Source organism: Excalfactoria chinensis, unplaced genomic scaffold, assembly GCF_039878825.1.
Source record: "Excalfactoria chinensis isolate bCotChi1 unplaced genomic scaffold, bCotChi1.hap2 Scaffold_326, whole genome shotgun sequence".
Classification (NCBI taxonomy): domain Eukaryota; kingdom Metazoa; phylum Chordata; class Aves; order Galliformes; family Phasianidae; genus Excalfactoria; species Excalfactoria chinensis.
The window spans coordinates 37,408-55,881 of NW_027315614.1; the positions used below are offsets into that span (position 1 = coordinate 37,408).

At 54.7% G+C, this 18,474-nt stretch overlaps 2 protein-coding genes across 3 annotated transcripts in view; both read right to left on the reverse strand.

Moving 5' to 3' along the window:
- The window catches only part of LOC140264843 (bromodomain-containing protein 4-like), a 46,716-nt gene extending 35,665 nt beyond the window's left edge, over window positions 1-11,051 (reverse strand). For both annotated transcript variants that reach the window (XM_072360746.1, XM_072360747.1), the window contains exon 1: window positions 10,848-11,051. The gene's annotated coding sequence lies outside the window, so the exon portion shown is untranslated. The remainder of the gene's footprint in view (window positions 1-10,847) is intronic.
- A 2,595-nt stretch (window positions 11,052-13,646) lies between these two features.
- On the reverse strand, window positions 13,647-18,396 carry PGLS (6-phosphogluconolactonase). The gene is made up of 4 exons (XM_072360741.1): window positions 17,447-18,396; window positions 16,001-16,102; window positions 15,637-15,777; window positions 13,647-14,203 (listed from the first exon to the last, which is right to left on the reverse strand). The coding sequence occupies exons 1-4, from the start codon at window positions 17,816-17,818 to the stop codon at window positions 14,066-14,068; spliced, it is 753 nt and encodes a 250-aa protein (XP_072216842.1). The 5' UTR covers window positions 17,819-18,396; the 3' UTR covers window positions 13,647-14,065.
- Between the last annotated feature and the right edge of the window lie 78 nt (window positions 18,397-18,474).

The window sequence follows — 18,474 nt, forward strand, 5'->3', positions numbered from 1 at the left end:
AGGTCATCACAGAACAGTTTGGGTTGGAAGGGTCCTCAAACATCATGGAGTCACATAACAGGTTGAGTTAGAAGGGTCCTCCAAGATCACAGAATCGTGGAATGAGTTGGGTTGGAAGGGTCCTCAAAGGTCATCACAGAACAGTTCGGGTTGGAAGGGTCCTCAAACATCATGGAGTCACATAACAGGTTGGGTTGGAAAGGTCCTCCAAGATCACAGAATGGGTTGGAAGGGTCCTCAAAGGTCAGAGAATGGGTTGGGTTGGAAGGGTCCTCAAACATCATGGAGCCAAACAGCAGGTTGGGTTGGAAAGGTCCTCCAAGATCACAGAATGGGTTGGAAGGGTCCTCAAAGGTCACAGAATGGATTGGGTCAGAAGGGTCCTCCAAGATCACACAATCATGGAATGGTTTGGGTTAGAAGAGTCCTCAAAGATCACAGAATGAATTGGGTTGGAAGGGTCCTCAAAGACCACAGAATGAATTGGAAGGGTCCTCAAAGATCACAGAATGAATTGGGTTGGAAGGGTCCTCAAAGATCGCAGCACCATGGGATCATGGTGTGGTTGGAAGGGACCTCACAGCACAAGGAGATGAATGCTGTGGACCAGGAGTGTCTGCTGGCACAGGGGACATGGGCTGCCCGTGCTCTGAGCACTGCCTCACATTCCCCTTATAGCCACAGCAGGGCTGTGCTGTGGGCAGAGGGGAGCTCACGCAACATCCCATCGTGCACACAGCTTCAAAGCAAGCAGAAAGGTGAGGCTGCCTGTGTAGAAACCCACAAACACCAAACAGCAAATAGGGAACAGGAGGATCCGACATCAAATGGAGTTGTTGCCATCCAGCACAACCATTCGTCACCATTTGGGGGTATCAAGCAAAGGGATCTGACTCAGTTTGCCCATCACCACCCAGCACAACCACGCTCCCTATGTTGGGGTTACAGGCACAGAAGGGCCAATAAAGGAGTGGACAGCACAGAGGAACCAGCACGTTCCATAGGGGAACTGGGAGTTACAGCATCAGGGCTGCTCACAGGCCTTTTCAATGAGTGCTTTTCGAGCATATAAATGAACCAGCACAAGGCTACTCCACTCACTCACACTCCCTCCTGCCTCGCAGGCACGTTCCCTAACGCTCAGCATGCATAATGCCACACATCTGCCCTGAACCAGCTGCAGTCCAGACAACGCCAATGTCAGCCCCAAACCCCACACAGCGCCGTGCTTGGAGGGTAAACACAGCAATTTGCTGCAGCAGGAACACCTAACAATGCCTCTCTATGAGACTGAGTCGTTCCCATTTGAAAGCAAGACAATGGATGGGTATGGCAGCTGTGCAGCTGATTCAAACCTGAAGGTGACCCGAGGGCAAAGCCAGGGTGCTGTGACAGCTTATCCAAGGGGATTGAATGGGGGTGGGGGGGTTGGGGGGCTGGGAGTGAGGGGAGGGCACAGCTGGGTGATGCTCCATAAGCAGAGCCAGGAGGAGGGGGCAGCCACAGCTGGGTAAAGCAGAGCCAAAAAGCCATTGGGAATGCATCGTACTGCTGATATGAGGAACCTGGTTGGTGGTTGGAGATGTGAAATCATAGAGCTGTAGAATACGTTGGGTTGGAAAGGTCCTTAAAGATCACAGAACCATGGCATGGTTGGGCTGGAAAGGTCCTTAAAGATCACAGAACCATGGCATGGTTGGGTTGGAAAGGTCCTTAAAGATCACAGAACCAGAGCATGGTTGGGTTGGAAAGGTCCTTAAAGATCACAGAACCATGGCATGGTTGGGTTGGAAAGGTCCTTAAAGATCACAGAACCACAACATGGTTGGGTTGGAAAGGTCCTTAAAGATCACAGAACCAGAGCATGGTTGGGCTGGAAAGGTCCTTAAAGATCACAAACCACGGCATGGTTGGGTTGGAAAGGTCCTTAAAGATCACAGAACCACGGCATGGTTGGGTTGGAAAGGTCCTTAAAGATCACAGAACCATGGCATGGTTGGGTTGGAAAGGTCCTTAAAGATCACAGAACCAGAGCATGGTTGGGTTGGAAAGGTCCTTAAAGATCACAGAACCATGGCATGGTTGGGTTGGAAAGGTCCTTAAAGATCACAGCCACAGAATTACAGCCACGGTTGGGTTGAAAGGGACCCCAAAGCCCCTCAGTCTCAATCCTGCCGTGGGCTGGGTGCCCCCCATCAGCTCAGGCAGCCCCCAGGCCCCACTTGTGGCTCTGAGCACCTCCGGCCACGCTCCAACCAGCAGAGCACACAGCACAGCAGGAGTTCATTCCACGCAGAGAGGCTCTGATGTTGGCACAGCCATCGCTCAGGTGAAGGAACACAGAGAACATTTCTGCTCCTGCTGCCAAAGGGAGCAAAGCGAGCCGGGCACCGAGCGCAGGTCAACACGGCCCAAGAACACCACAGCCATCAATGAGGGTGTTTGGTTAACGAGTAACCCGACCTCAGCTGTCAGCCAGAACAGCCTTCCTTGGCCCCTCAGCAGCAAGGTGTGGGGGGAAGCCTCCTCATAGGCACGCAGGGATCAGGATTACTCAGTGCTGAAGCGTTCCAGCTCATCCGTACCACGGAGAGAACGGCTCCAATGGTAACAAACCAACTCGTGTGCCAGCTCTGAGCACCCGAGACGACTCAATGCTCCTGGAACTGCACAGCTAAAGCCATGAGCTGGCATTAACGGCGCTGAATGAGCTTCAAACCATCCCCAGGAATCCAGTGAGGAGTCAGGAATGCCTGCTTGGGCTCCCAGCCGCCCCAACAGCCGTGGCAGGCGACCAGGAATGGAGCAGTGATGTGGTTTGGGGTTGATAAAGCCATAAGTTAATTACGAGTGGGCCAACGTGGGGCTGAGCGGAGCCACCTCCAGCTCAGTGGTAGAGATGGGGAGGAACGGAGCTGCCGCACCGCAGAACACGTGTTGAGCATCCCTGACACAAACAGGACAAAACACACGCAGGGACACGGAGCTGCCTGCAGTCAGCTCAGTCACAAACCTACACCCGAGCTGCATTCAGCCTCCACGAATCCCTCAGGCCAATTCTGCAGCAGAAATGCAGCTCTCTATGATGGGACAGCACTCAGAGCAAGCTGGTATTTACCTACAGGAAGCCCAGAGAGCTGCTGGCTGCTCACAGCCCCCACCAGGAGCTTTATACACTCAAAGTGTCCGTGCTCAGTTCTCCAGCTGCTCAGTTCTCCAGCTCTGATCCATCTGGAATCACCAATTTCACTCCTACTCAGGCTGAAGCAGCACGGGTTGCAGAACCACCACCTTCCCCAGCAGAAGCTGAGCGTGTTCGTTCCTACCTGGAGCTGCAAGTTCACCTTCAGCTGGGATCGACGAGGAAAAGCTCACCCTGTGCTTTTGGATCTGCTGCTCCTCCAGCACCCGGCTGCAGTCAGAGCACGGGGCTCCAGGAGCTGAGGTGGGAAGGGCGAGCCAAGGTCAGAGCCGAAGCAGCAGATAAAAAAGAGTCAGGGCGAAAGGAAAACATGTGAAAAATGTGAAAAATGCCGCGTGCTTCGCTGGTTCAGTCTGTTCTGAGCAGGAAAACCACGTCCCGTGCAGCGGGGCCGTCACGCCGTCAGAGCTGCTGCTCCCCTTGGGCTCAAAGGAGGATGCTCCCTTCGTGTCAGGGCAGTGAGAGCTGGAAGTCATCCTGTGCCCCAGCAGCACCGTGCTGCGATGGCTGCGGGGACGAGGTGCTGTTGGTGCAGCTCTCCCCTCCTGCACAGCATGGGAATGGAGATATCCCTATGGAAGTGAGCCTGGAGAGCAGCACTCAGCCATCCAGTGGGGGCTGGAGAGAAGCAACACTCTCTGGATATTCACCTTCTGCAGCACTGAGACATGCAATAGGGGTTGGAGAACAGCACTGAGCCATCCAGTGGGGTTGGAGAGCAGCAACGCGCTCTGAATATTCACCTTCTGCAGCACTGAGCCATGCAATGGGAGTTGGAGAGCAGCACTGAGCCATCCAGTGGGGCTGGAGAATGGCAACATGCTCTGGATATCCACCTTTTGCAGCACTCAGCCATCCAATGGGGGCTGGAGAGAAGCAACACTCTGGATATTCACCTTCTGCAGCACTGAGCCATGCAATGGGGGTTGGAGAGCAGCACTGAGCCATCCAGTGGGGTTGGAGAGCAGCACTGAGCCATCCAATGGGGGCTGGAAAGCAGCAATGCACTCTGGATATTCACCTTCTGCAGCACTGAGCCATGCAATGGGGGCTGGAGAGCAGCACTGAGCCATCCAATGGGGGCTGGAGAGCAGCAACGCACTCTGGATATTCACCTTCTGCTCCTCTGGCTCTGCAGATAGTTGGAATTTCCCCCTCTGAAAGCAGCTCTGCAAACAGCCAGCTGGCAAGGCAGGCAGTGTTTGTAAATCCATGCATCTCCCAGCAGCAAACAGCAGCCGTGGGTTTGGTGGAATGCGAGATGGGCTGCAGGGAGCTCTTGCTTCCAGGACAGCGTTGGATGAGCACAGGACGAGGCATGGAAGCACCTCAGCCCCAAACAGAGCCCTGAGCAGCCCCTCCTCACCCACATTCATCTGCTTGGGGGCTCCCAGAGCTGCTCCCATTGACCTTCAGCCCATGGTGGGGGGGCTGCAGGGCACACTTGGGGGGCTGCTCTGGAGGAACACATGGGTCTGTGGGGTGAGGAGCTGCAGCATTGAGCCCAGGGGTGGCCCTCTTCAATGCAGAGGATGATATTCACACACAGTCATGATTCCTGAGCTCTCGACACGTTGGTTATTTCACCCCCTGTAGTTCCCCTGCTCCCAATGTGGGGTACTTGCTCAATAAGGCTGCCCATAAACCCCATGGACACCAAGCAGAGCCTTCCTCATGGTTCTCCCAACATCACTGAGCTGCACAGCACCGGGACCAGGCACAATGTTGGGTCATAGGAGCACAAGGCAGGCGATCTCAGCCCATTGCAGCTCCTTTTTTCACTGCTTTGCCCTCTTTAGGCAGAAAACGATCCCATAAAACCACTTGTTCTTCTCCTCCGGATCCATTTCTTCCAGCTTCCCCCTCCCAATAAGCGAACAGGCAGCCCCGGCTCCACGCAACTGAGATTTAAGTGCTGTTTTCATCAGCAAGCAGGACCCGATCCCGCCTGCACGCCTCCCCTCTTTTGTATCTCAGTTATTAAACATTAAAGCCGGCGCTGGCAGACAACAATTAAATTAAGCTGACACGACACTGTAAAAGGCTGTTTAATTGCACAAGTACCCAGGTTCGTTTGAACATGTAATTACTTAATTATGGGAGCGCAGGTTTAACGTTATATTCAGATTTTTACCAGCGCGCCGTTCGTTATGAGGGTGTTTTTAGCCAACACGACTCCCATTCCAACAGCCTGCAGTGAGGGAATGGGATGGGAAGGTCCTTAAAGATCATGGAATGGGTTGGGAAGGTCCTTAAAGATCATAGAATGGGTTGGGAAGGTCCTTAAAGATCATAGAATGGGATGGGAAGGTCCTTAAAGATCATAGAATGGGATGGGAAGGTCCTTAAAGATCACGGAATGGGATGGGAAGGTCCTTAAAGATCACGGAATGGGATGGGAAGGTCCTCAAAGATCACAGAATGGGTTGGGAAGGTCCTCAAAGATCATAGAATGGGTTGGGAAGGTCCTTAAAGATCACAGAACCACTGAATGAGTTGGGAAGGTCTTCAAAGATCATAGAATCATAGAAGGAGTTGAGTTCAAAGGGTTATAAAAGATCACAGATCAGGTTGGGTTGGAAAGGTCCTCAAAGTTCATGGAATGGGTTGGGAAAGACCTTAAAGACCATGAATGCATGCAGTGATAGAATGGGTTGGGTTGGAAGGGACCTTTAAAAGAGCCAAGGAGTGATTGGATGGATTGGGTTGGAAGGGTCCTTGAAGATCACAGAACCATGGAGTGGGTTGGAAGGGACCTTAAGGGACAGCGAACCATGGAGCAGTGCTAAGGTTGGAAGGGTCCTTGAAGATCACAGAACCGCAGAATGGGTTGGGTTGGAAGGGACCTTTAAAGACCACAGAGACAAAGAACGATTGAATGGATTAGGCTGGAAGGGTCCTTGAGGGTCACAGAACCTTAGGATGGGTTGGAAAGAACCTTAAAGACCACAGAACTGGGGGATCACAGCATGGTTTGGGTTAGAAGGGTCTTTAAAGACCACAGAGCCACGGCATCGCAGCATGGCTTGGAGTGGAAAAGACTTTGAAGACCACAGGAACCATTGGAAAGGATTTTCATGATCACAGAATTACAGAACCATAGCATGATTTGGGCCAATAGGACCCCAAATATCATAGAACCACAAAATGGGTTGGGTTGGAAGGGTCCTCAAAGGTGTCAGAATAATGGAATGCGTTGGAAGGGTCTTCAAAGGTCATAGATCCATGGAATGGGTTGAGTTGGAAGGGTCCTCAAAGGTCACAGAATGATAGAATAGGCTGGAAGGGTCCTCAAAGGTCATAGAATGATGCAATAGGTTGGAAGGGTCCTCAAAGGTCATAGAATGATGCAATGGGTTGGGTTGGAAGGGTCCTCAAAGGTCATAGATCCATGGAATGGGTTGGAAGGGATTCAAAGGCCAAAGAATAACCACAGTGGGTTGGAAGGGTCCTTAAAAGTCAAAGAACCACAGAATGGGTTGGGTTGAATGGATCCTTAAAGATCACAGCACCATGCGATCAGAGCACGATTGAGTTACAAGGACCCCAAACATCCCCCCAGCCCCACTTCTGCCATGGGCTGCACAACCCCCACCTGCTCAGCCTGATTCCCATCCCACAGCTCTGGGCCTCATCACCCCCTGGGTAAAGAATTCCCCCTTACATCCAACCTACATTTCCTCTCCTTGAGCTTCAAGCCATTCCCCCCTCATCCTGTTACGATCCCTGCCGTTATAGGGGCAGGCAGGGCTAGGACAAGGGGGAATTGCTTTCCACCACCCTCCTCTCAGCCCCCTGCGAACACGCTCAGATGCCACCCAACGTGTTTATTTATCTCTTGGGTGACTTGACACGCAAAGCAAAACCACAACGGAACCAAACATTCCATCAGTGCAAAGGAGGAACCACGTGAGTGGAACACGAGAGCGAGAGAAAGAGAGAGAGCGCTTCCAAGCCAACAACCCTCCAGATGGAGGAGGAAGAAAGAAAGTGAATTGCAGCCAGTACGGAGGAAAAGCAGCTGTTGGGGGTTTGTTGCACCCAATGTGCTCACCGTGCTTATGTACCAGCAATAAAGGAAAGCAAAGAGCTCCAAGGGCAGCGGAGCTGAGGAAGGTTTTGCTTCTTTCTGCATGCGGAGCAGCAGGAAAAGCTGGAGGAGGTTCCCAATAGGAACCCTGTGCAATAAGGCAGGAATAAACGCCCCCAATCCCAAACACAGCTTCCTATTTCCGGGATGGAGACTGCAGGGTTTCAGCTTTCAGGATATTCACCCACGTTCTCATGGCTGCTCCAAGTTCCTGTTTTGCTTTTCGGAGCTGTTCTGGATCTCCCTGGATCCGAAGCATCATCCGGTTCTGGTAGAGCCTGAGCTCATTAGGAAGGGGGGGTTAATTAACAGCTGAGCGCATCCTAAAGCAACAAACCCCCCCTTCCTTGTGGGGGGGCACACAGAGCTGCAATAAGCTGCAATAAGCTGCAATAAGCCCAGGGTTTGCTTTGTGATGGGAGCTGACGGCAGCACTTCGGCTGCTGAGCCCACACAACCCGACGTCGGGTCCTTCCAGCTGCATCAAAGCCCTTTTTTTTGTCCCCATAAATCCCAACAGCGTCGTGGCCTCCGTCGCTGTTACACGTGTGGGCCTCTCCAACCCCAGGCAGGGAAGTTGTGGCCATAAAAGCATCATTTGATGACAGCAATAACAAGAAATAATCCCAACCGCGGGGAACTCCTCCTCCCCGAGCAGCAAAGCTTCACCTCCGACCCACAGCACGGAGCTGACTGCAGCCCTCAGAGCAAGAAAATGCTCCCAAACAGCCCCAAAAAGCAGATGGAAAACGATGCAACCGGGAGTTAACGGAGCAAGAAGGGCACGGGGCAGGTCTGCTGCCTTGCAAACAGCCTTCCATCCCATGCATGCATAGGATTGGTGCTAACGAGGGCTCCTAACAACCCGTCCCCTCCCTTTCAAGCCAGGCTTATCATCAGATAACACAGCAGCAACAGTTACTCGGCCTCCAAAGTAATTAACACAGCAAAACAAAGCAGGGAAGCCCCATATCTCAATGCTGAGTATAAGGGGGGGGGTTGGGGGCTGCCCTTCCAGCACAGCCCCCCATTCCTTTCCCCATCTTATGGGGCTGGTTTCCATCAGCGTGACTTCAAATAGGCCAAGAGGAACACGACTCACATCCACGCTCAGTGCCTTGGGATGGGAGAGCAGGGAATTGAGGGCTGAGCTTAAAGCTTCAGCCTTTGGGATCCCATCGGCCCTATGAGGGCTTTGGGTATGGAAACCTCTTAAGTAAAGCTTATATTTGAGGTACGACGACCCCAAAACCACAACAAACAACCCCAAAATTGCTGAAAGGAGCACATAGAACTCAATGGAACAGCTTCAGGTGAGGCATCACACACACCATAGGGTCAACACATCCATCAGCATCGCTCCTTCCACCCCATTAACGCCCTATTTCAGACTATAACCCACCACTCCACCCCATTGACGCCATATAACCCACCAGCAGCACTCCCTGCTCTGCTTTAAGCCAATGCCAGAGCATTTAATGCAGCATAAACTCAGAATATATATATATATATATATATAGGGGGGAACCCAGCTGAAGGGTATGGGGCTATAGGGGCAGAAAATATATATATATGGGGGGGAACCAGCTGAAGGGTATGGGGCTATAGGGGCAGAAAATATATATATATGGGGGGGAACCAGCTGAAGGGTATGGCTCTATAGGGGCAGAATATATATATATATGGGGGGGAACCAGCTGAAGGGTATGGGGCTATAGGGGCAGAATATATATATATATGGGGGGAACCCAGCTGAAGGGTATGGGGCTATAGGGGTAGAATATATATATATGGGGGGGAACCCAGCTGCAGGGTATGGGTCTATAGGGGCCGAATATATATATATGGGGGGGAAACCAGCTGAAGGGTATGGGGCAATAGGGGCAGAATATATAGATATATGGGGGGGAACCCAGCTGCAGGGTATGGGTCTATAGGGGCAGAATGTATATATATGGGGGGGACCCAGCTGAAGGGTATGGGGCTATAGGGGTAGAATATATATATATGGGGGGGAACCCAGCTGAAGGGTATGGGGCTATAGGGGCAGAATATATATATATATATATATGGGGGGGAACCCAGCTGCAGGGTATGGGTCTATATGGTGGGGTTGAACCCCAGCTGAAGGGTATAGGGCTATAGGGGCAGAATATATATATATATGGGGCTACCCAGCTGAAGGGTATGGGTCTATAGGGGCAGAATATATAGATATGGGGGGGAACCCAGCTGAAGGGTATGGGGCTACAGGGGCAGAACATATATATATGGTGGGGGAACCCAGCTGAAGGGTATGGGGCTATAGGGGCAGAATGTATATATATATTGGGGGCTGAACCCAGCTGCAGGGTATGGGTCTATAGGGGTAGAATATATATGTATATGGGGGGGAACCCAGCTGCAGGGTATGGGTCTATAGGGGCAAAATATATATATATGGGGGGAACCCAGCTGAAGGGTATGGGTCTATAGGGACAGAATATATATATATGGGTTGAACCCCAGCTGAAGGGTATGGGGCTATAGGGGCACAATATATATATATAGGGGGGGACCCAGCTGCAGGGTATGGGTCTATAGGGGCAACGCTGGTTGGATGGGGGGGGGGGGCCGCGCTGCTCGGCTCTTCTCACCCCACCAGCTCCAAGTCTCCGCCCCCCCACCCCGCGGCCGGGCCTACACCGCCCCGATCCCCCCCCACTCCCCGCACGGCGCTACGAGGCCCGCCGGCCTCACAGGCGGAACCCAACGGCCTCCCGGCGGCCCTGAGGGCAACGGAACCGCCCCCCGAGGCCTTCCCAGCGGCTCCGAAGCGCCGAGAAAGGGCCGGGTCCGGCGGGAGCCACTCACCGGCGCTGCGGAAGGGGAAGGAGGGAGAGGGCCGCGAGACGACGGCGGCTGTGAAGGCCTCGCCCGCCGCCGCTTCCTCCCGAGGGCCGCGGACAAAATGGCGGCGGCCGGAAGTGCCCCGCGCTCCGCCCCGCCCCGCGCCCCGCACTCTGCGCACCGCCCCGCGCCGACGGCGCAGCCCCAGGGGCCGCCGTACGCCAACGGCGTAGCGGAGGCCGCGCCGAGCGTCACCGCGGGCGCTTCCCCTTCCTCGGCGCTACGCAAACGGCGCGGCGGGGGTTACGCAGTTAGCGGAACGCTCAGGGGAGGGGCGGGAGGGCCAGGCGCGGCCCCGGAGCTCCGCTCGTCGCTCGGAGCGCAGCGGGTGCCGCCCCGGAGCCGCCTTCCCCCTTAAGCAGAGCGCTGCGCACTTTGCGTGGAGGCGTGAAAAATACGGCCTACGCAGGGCGGCGCGTGACCCTCGCTACGCCAACAGCGGCGCGCTCCGCGCCTCGCGCCCCTCATTACGCCGTTGGCGCAGCGCGCCCCGACCTCCGCCCCGCACTTTGCGTAGCGCTCCCTGACGCAGCGGCCGCGTTACGCAATGCGGGCTACGCCAGCGGGGCGACGTAAGCGCGGATGTGAATAGCGTAACTCCCCCCCCCACACACACCCAACCCTTAGGCCGTCGCCGCGCCCCTCGCCGTATAGGCCCGAACTCACCTCAGGCGCCCGGAGGCGCCGCTCCGGGCCCGGCCGAGCCGCCCTCCCGCCACCGGGACCCGGGAGGCGTCGCGGAGCGGTCGGGGAGGAGGAGGAGGGGGGCGGGGGGAGCGGCTCCGAGGGGCAGCGGTCCGGCAGCGGCGCCGCACTGACCTCACCGCGCTGCAGCGACGTCACGGCGCCGCCGCGCCACGCCCACAGCGGGCTCAGGCCACGCCCACCGCGAGCTCAAGCCACGCCCACCGTGGGCTCAAGCCACGCCCCGCGGAGTGACGTCACGCTGGGTGGGGAAAGTGGGCGGGGCGAAGCGGGAAAGGGCGTTCCCGCGCGCGGGGAATGGGGGCGGGAAATGAGGGGTAATGGAGGGAAAAGGGGGGTCGGTGCACGAGGGGGAGAGGGGATGGAATCCAAAGGGCTGGGGAGGGTGCGATGAGCGGGGTGTCCTGTGTGGGAGGGCGCGGGGGTGCAAAGCCCGGGCGGTGAATGGGATGCAATCTCCCGCCGTGAGGGCCGAAGGGAGGGGGAAAGCTGCCAGGGGGCCGCCATTACGCTGAACTCTCGCGGGACTTCGCGAGAAAACGCGCGCGGGAGCAACACAGGCGGCCGCCATTTCCTTCGACGACCGGAGGTGCTGTTCTCGCGAGAGTTCCCGGTGAGAGGGGTGGCCGCGCTCTCGCGAGATTGTTCTTGTTGATGGGGGGGGGGGTGATCTCGCGAGAGTTCGCGGGGAGAGGCGCCATTTTCTTCCCTGTCAGGAGGAGGCGCTGAGGAGCGGGGTCGGATCGCGCTGCGGGTCTGAAGGCCGCAATGGAAACCGAGGGGTCCGGGTATAAAAGGAACCGAAAGTGACAAGGGATGAGGAGAAAGAACGGCTTAAAATCGCTGTGTGCCGCCTTTTAGGCCGATTCGGTACAAGGAGTGAAGATTTCCCCCCCCCTCCTCAGGTAGAAGGAGGCAATGAGGGGGGATGGATTCACCACAGGCAAGGAGCAAGATGGATCTGCTAATATAGAAGCTGTATCTGTCAGTATAGAAGCTGTATCTGCTAATACAGAAGCTGTATCTGTCCATATAGAAGCTGTATCTGTCCATATAGGAGCTGTATCTGTCCATATAGAAGCTGTATCTGTCCATATAGGAGCTGTATCTGTCCATATAGGAGCTGTATCTGTCCATATAGGAGCTGTATCTGTCAGTATAGAAGCTGTATCTGTCAGTATAGAAGCTGTATCTGTCAGTATAGAAGCTGTATCTGTCCATATAGAAGCTGGATCTGTCAGTATAGAAGCTGGATCTGTCAGTATAGAAGCTGGATCTGTCCATATAGAAGCTGTATCTGTCCATATAGAAGCTGTATCTGTCCATATAGAAGCTGTATCTGCTAATATAGCTGTATCTGCTAATATAGAAGCTGTATCTGCTAATATAAAAGATATTTGGCCTATGTGCCCATATGAGCCTTTTGAAGAGGCACATAGAGGATATTTAGGGGTTTTTTTTGCCTCAAATAAGCTAAAATGGCACCAATTTGAGGGGGAACCACGGCCTGATGAGCCTTAATGGAGTGCTGTGTCTAAATACGGAGCCCTCAGTACAAGAAGACAGTGAGCTGGTGGGAAGGATCCATAGGAAGACCATGGAGATGATGAGGATGCTGCAGCACCTCCATTATGAAGAGAGGTTGAGGGAGATGAGCTTGTTTTGTTCAGCCTGGAGCAAAGAAGGCATAATATAATCCATGACAGGGATGAACCTCATTGTAGCCTTTCAGTACCTGAAGGGAACCCTATAAAGAGGAGTCGACTCTTAAGAAAGGGCCGATAACAGCAAGATAAAAGGAAATGAAGTTGAAAGAGGGAAGATCGAGGTTAGATGTGAAGAGGGAAGTTCTTTAATAGGAGAGTGGTGAGGTGCTGGAACAAGCTGCCCAAAGAGGTTGTGGATGCCCCGTCCATCTATGGAGGTGTTCAAGGCCAGGTTGGAGCTTCATCATCCTTGAGTGACCTGGGTTGGAAGGGACCTATGTGAATGCTGGCAGCAGAAATGAACGGCCCCGTGGCTTGAACGTCGTGGTTCTTTGCAAGCTTAAAAGACACGAAATCAACTGATCAGATGAGAAGCTCAGTGTGTCTGCTGGCCCAAGGGGAATCCCAGAGGCATCTTCACAGCTGGAAGCTACGGGTGACGTTTCAAAGCCCTGAAGAGCAATTGACTCAATAAGAAAACAACATCGGTTCCCTAAAAACAGAAGCTGAGTGTGGTAAATTGATAAGAGATGAACCTCTTTGCTGAGAGTCCAAGCGGTCAATATGAGAAACGAACCAAAAATGGACGACAGCAGCGTGGAATTATAGGGGTGTGATGTTTGGTGCCATGCAATGCATTGGGAGGAGCTTTGGGTGCGATGTTTGGTGCCATGCAATGCATTGGGAGGAGCTTTGGGTGCGATGTTTGGTGCCATGCAATGCATTGGGAGCTTTGGGTGCGATGTTTGGTGCCATGCAATGCATTGGGAGGAGGTTTGTAGGACGGTGCCAGCTGCTCTGCGCCCCTCAATGGTCCTTATAGGTTCTTCATTGATCCATATAGGAGCGCTGCCGCGTTCCTGCTGTTCCTGTTGTGGTTTTGATCCGTTCCTTATCGATGCAGGGAAAGCGACAAGAGAAAAAGCATCAAACAACAGCAATGAAAAGCACTGGGACCAAAACCTGTGCCGTGATGCAGATGGAACTGAAACAAGACAAGGAAGAGAGGCAGCCCCGTGCTTCGTATCAGTGCAATAAACCACTGCAAAGGGATCCAATAAACCACACTGTAATAAAGCAGAGCTCGGAGCATCTGGGTGTCCCCGTGTCACCTCACCACCTGCACCAGCCCATGCTCTGCTCCTCGCTGTGCATTACAGAAGGATGCAGCCAAATGGAAGAGCAAAAACACCCCGAAAGCTGAGCTGTGTCTGTTTAATACTACGTGCTCCCGGAAACATCACAGCCACCCTTTGACAACACACGAGACCACCACCTCACATTGCTCCCGCTTCACAGCCCGGCACCGAACCGAAGGCAACGACCTTGTATCTGTGCTCCAAGCAAGCACAGCATTGCTCCTCATCACCAGCTGCTGCCCCACGTGGAGTCCTCAACCCACAGCACCGCGTGGAGGCTCCGGGTGGGAGCTGCGGCCACTGATAAGCCAATAAATCAGGGCAGGGTTTGGTCCTATAGGATGGAATGCTTCTCAAAGGGCACCGTCAGCTCTTTGGCCGCTGCCTCGTCCAGGAACCAAAGCAGCTGCCCAGTGTGAGGCCGGACGCGGGCGGCGGGGAGGGGGTTGTCCTCATTGCCTTCCAGTATGCGCTGTTGGATGAAACAGAGGAGTTAGGACAGGAGGGAACCGCAAAGCAACGTCACAACCCCATCCCAAAAGACCTCTGAGCCACCACAGAGGAGTTATGAACCTCAAAGCTCCATCCCAACCCCATCCCAGAACATCTCCATGTCACCACAGAGGAGTTATGAACCACAGAGCTCCATCCCAACCCCATCCCAGAACACCTCCATTCCATTACAGAGGAGTTATAACAGAAGAGAACTGCAAAGCTCCATCACAACCCCATCCCAAAACACCTCCACGTCACCATAGAGGAGTTATGAACCCCAAAGCTCCATCCCAACTCCATCCCAAAACACTTCCATTCCACCATAGAGGAATTATGAGCCTCAAAGCTCCAGCCAAAAGACCTCCATGTCACCACAGAGGAGTTATGAACCTCAAAGCTCCATCCCAACCCGATCCTAAAACACCTCCATGTCACTATAGAGGAGTTAGAACAGAAGGGAACCGCAAAGATCCATCCCAACCCCATCCCAAATGACCTCCATTCCACTAGAGGAATTATGAGCCTCAAAGCTCTGTCCCAACTCCATCCCAAAACACCTCCATTCCACCATAGAGGAGTTATGACAGAAGAGAACTGCAAAGCTCCATCCCAACCCCATCCCAAAACACCTCCATGTCACTGCAGAGGAGTTATGAACTGCAGAGCTTCATCCCAACCCCATCCCAGAACACCTCCATTCCACCATAGAGTTATTATGAGCCTCAAAGCTCCATCCAAAAGACCTTCATGTCACCACAGAGGAGTTATGAACCGCAGAGCTCCATCCCAACCCCATCCCAAATGACCTCCATTCCACTACAGAGGAATTATGAGCCTCAAAGCTCCATCCCAACCCCATCCTAAAACACCTCCATTCCACCATAGAGGAGTTATAACAGAAGAGAACTGCAAAGCTCCATCCCAACCCCATCCCAAAACACCTCCATGTCACCACAGAGGAGTTATGAACCGCAGAGCTCCATCCCAAATGACCTCCATGTCACCACAGAGGAATTAGGACAGAAGAGAACTGCAAAGCTCCATCCCAACCCCATCCCAAATGACCTCCATTCCACTAGATGAGTTATGAACCCCAAAGCTCCATCCCAACCCCATCCCAAAACACCTCCATGTCACCATAGATGAGTTATGAACCTCAAAGCTCCATCCTAACCCCATCCTAAAACACCTCCATGTCACCATAGATGAGTTATGAACCCCAAAGCTCCATCCCAACCCCATCCCAAATGACCTCCATTCCACTAGAGGAGTTATGAACCCCAAAGCTCCATCCCAACCCCATCCCTAAACCCCTCCGTGCCACCATCCCACCCCCAGCTCCCTCAATGGGGCAGCAAACCTTTTCCCCTACAACACCCCCACTCTCCCCCCCCCATATTGACCCCCAACCTTCAGCACCGCAGCTTTGCTCTCCCCGGTGGCGATGAAAACCACCGTCCTCGCCGCGTTCAGCACCGGGAGGGTCAATGTGACGCGCTGCGCTGGCGGCTTGGGGGAGTCAACGACGGCAGCCACGATTTTCTCTTTCTCCTATTAAACATCATCAAGTCAAAGGAGGTCAATGGAGAAGCAGAGCTGCATAATGACCCCCCCAACCCCCCATTACAGCCCCATATGCTGCCTAATGACCCCCCTAACCCCCCCATTACAGCCCCATATGCTGCCTAATGACCCCCCCAACCCCCCCATTACAGCCCCATATGCTGCATAATGACCCCCCCAAACCCCCCATTACAGCCCCATATGCTTTTACCTGCAGCAGGGGGTGGTTGGGGAATAGGGAGCAGGTGTGACCATCCGGCCCCACACCCAGGAGCAGCAGATCGAAGACGGGCACAGCATCGCCTTGGAAGGCCTGGAAATGAGGGGGGGGGGGTTAAAGGGGGGGGAGCTCCCCAAATCCGATTAGGAAGGGGTCCATCAAATCCTAAGGGGGGAGGGAGGGGGTTCACTAAATACTGGGGGGGGGGTCATATAAACCCCAGGGGGAGGGACGGGGAAAGAGTCCCCCCCAAATAAAGCCTTGGGGGGGGGATGGGGGAAGTCTGAGCCCCCCCCCCCAGATCTTGGAAGGATGGGGAGGGGGAGATTCTCCCATATCCCAGATGGGGGAGTCCAGAAAATAAATCCTATGGGGGGGGGGGTGTCATGTTGGGGAGCCCCAGGACCTGACACAGGGAAAAAGGGGGGGAGGGGGGGGTTAATAATAGCACCTCTTCTCTTTTTTGGGGGGGGGGGGGAGGTTAGCTTGTTAAGTGGGGAAAGGGCAGGGGGTCTCAGTGTTGTGCATGGAGAAGGTAGGAAGGGAATCCCACCTTGTTTGGGGTTAAGGCTTGGGGGGGGTGGGGGGTGGAGGGTCAGATGTTCTTCATATAGGAAAGGAAGGGGGGGGGGGGGGTCATCTGTTCCTAGTATGAGAATGGAAGGGGGGAGATCATCATATGGGGAAGGAAGGGGGGAGGGGAGGGTCCTCATATGGGGAGGAGGGGGGCGAAGAGTCCTCATATGGGGAAGGAAGAATAAGGGAGGGGGGGGAAGATCCTCATATTGCATATAGGGAAGGAAGGGGGGGGAAGAGTCCTCATATGGGGAAGGGAAAATATGGGGGGGGGGCAGCTATTCATATAGGGAAGGAAGAAGGGGGGGGGGGGTAGCCATTCATATAGGGAAGGAAGAAAGTGGGGGGGGGGGGGATCCCAGCTCCTCATATGGGGGAGGACGAATATGGGGGGGGGAGGCAGCTATTCATATAGGGAAGGAAGAAAGGGGAGGGGGACCCCAGCTCCTCATATGGGGAAGAAAGAAGGGGGGGTGTGGGGGGGCAGCTCCTCATATAGGGGAGGAAGGGGGGGGGGAGTAGCCATTCATATAGTGAAGGAAGAAAGTGAGGGGGGGGATCCCAGCTCCTCATATGGGGAAGGACGAATATGGGGGGGGGGGGGGCAGCTATTCATATAGGGAAGGAAGAAAGGGGAGGGGGACCCCAGCTCCTCATATGGGGAAGAAAGAAGGGGGGGGGGCAGCTCCTCATATAGGGAAGGAAGAAGGGGGGGGGGGGGGTAGCCATTCATATAGGGAAGAAAGGGGGGGGGTCCTACCTACCCCTATAGAGCCCCCCCCAGGACCCCCAGGTACCTCCCATAGACACCCCCCCTTTTATACCCCCCCCTTTTATCCCCCCCCCCCCCCCCCCCGGTACCTCTCGCAGCCTCCCCGCGTAATCCTCGGCCGCCGCGTTCGGTTCGAGCCCGGTATCGACAGCGAGGACGGTGGGTGCCGGTTCCGGTATCCGCCATAACAGCTGATCCCGGTACGACCCGAACGTGTTTTCCGGGTGTTCGGGAGGAACCAGCCGCTCGTCGCAAAAGGCCACGAGCCACGGACCGGTTCCGGTTCCGGTTCCGGTAGAGGCGGCTGCCGGTAACTCCCGGGTCAGCATTCCGACCAAGCTGCCTCCCGATAAACCCAACGAGAAGCGGCCGCCGCTCCCGGCCGCCCGCTGCACAACGAGCTGCGCCAAGGCCGAGCCCAGCTCCTGCGGGGACGGGAACACCAAGATGCGGCCCGGCATGGCGGACACCGGAAACGGCACGGGGCGGAAGTGGGGAAAGAGAGGAGGCCGGATGTGGCGTCACAGCGAGAGGCGGAAGTGGGGGGGGAAGAGCTGCGCGTTGCTTAGCAACCTGAGGCCTAGTAGAGGGTTGAAGCCTCGGCCTTGCGTGAGGGCTTCAGCCCGGCGCCCGCAGCCTCGGCCCGGCCCGAGAGAGCTCACCACCTTCAGCGAGAAGCGCTGCACGCAGCCATCCCTGTGTTAACTCACGCAGCCATCCCTGTGTTAACTCACGCAGCCATCCCTGTGTTAACTCACACAGCCATCCCTGTGTTAACTCACACAGCCATCCCTGTGTTAACTCACACAGCCATCCCTGTGTTAACTCACGCAGCCATCCCTGTGTTAACTCACGCAGCCATCCCTGTGTTAACTCACACAGCCATCCCTGTGTTAACTCACGCAGCCATCCCTGTGTTAACTCACGCAGCCATCCCTGTGTTAACTCACGCAGCCATCCCTGTGTTAACTCACGCAGCCATCCCTGTGTTAACTCACACAGCCATCCCTGTGTTAACTCACGCAGCCATCCCTGTGTTAACTCATGTAGCCATCCCTCTGTGTTAACTCACGCAGCCATCCCTGTGTTAACTCACACAGCCACCCCTCTGTGTTAA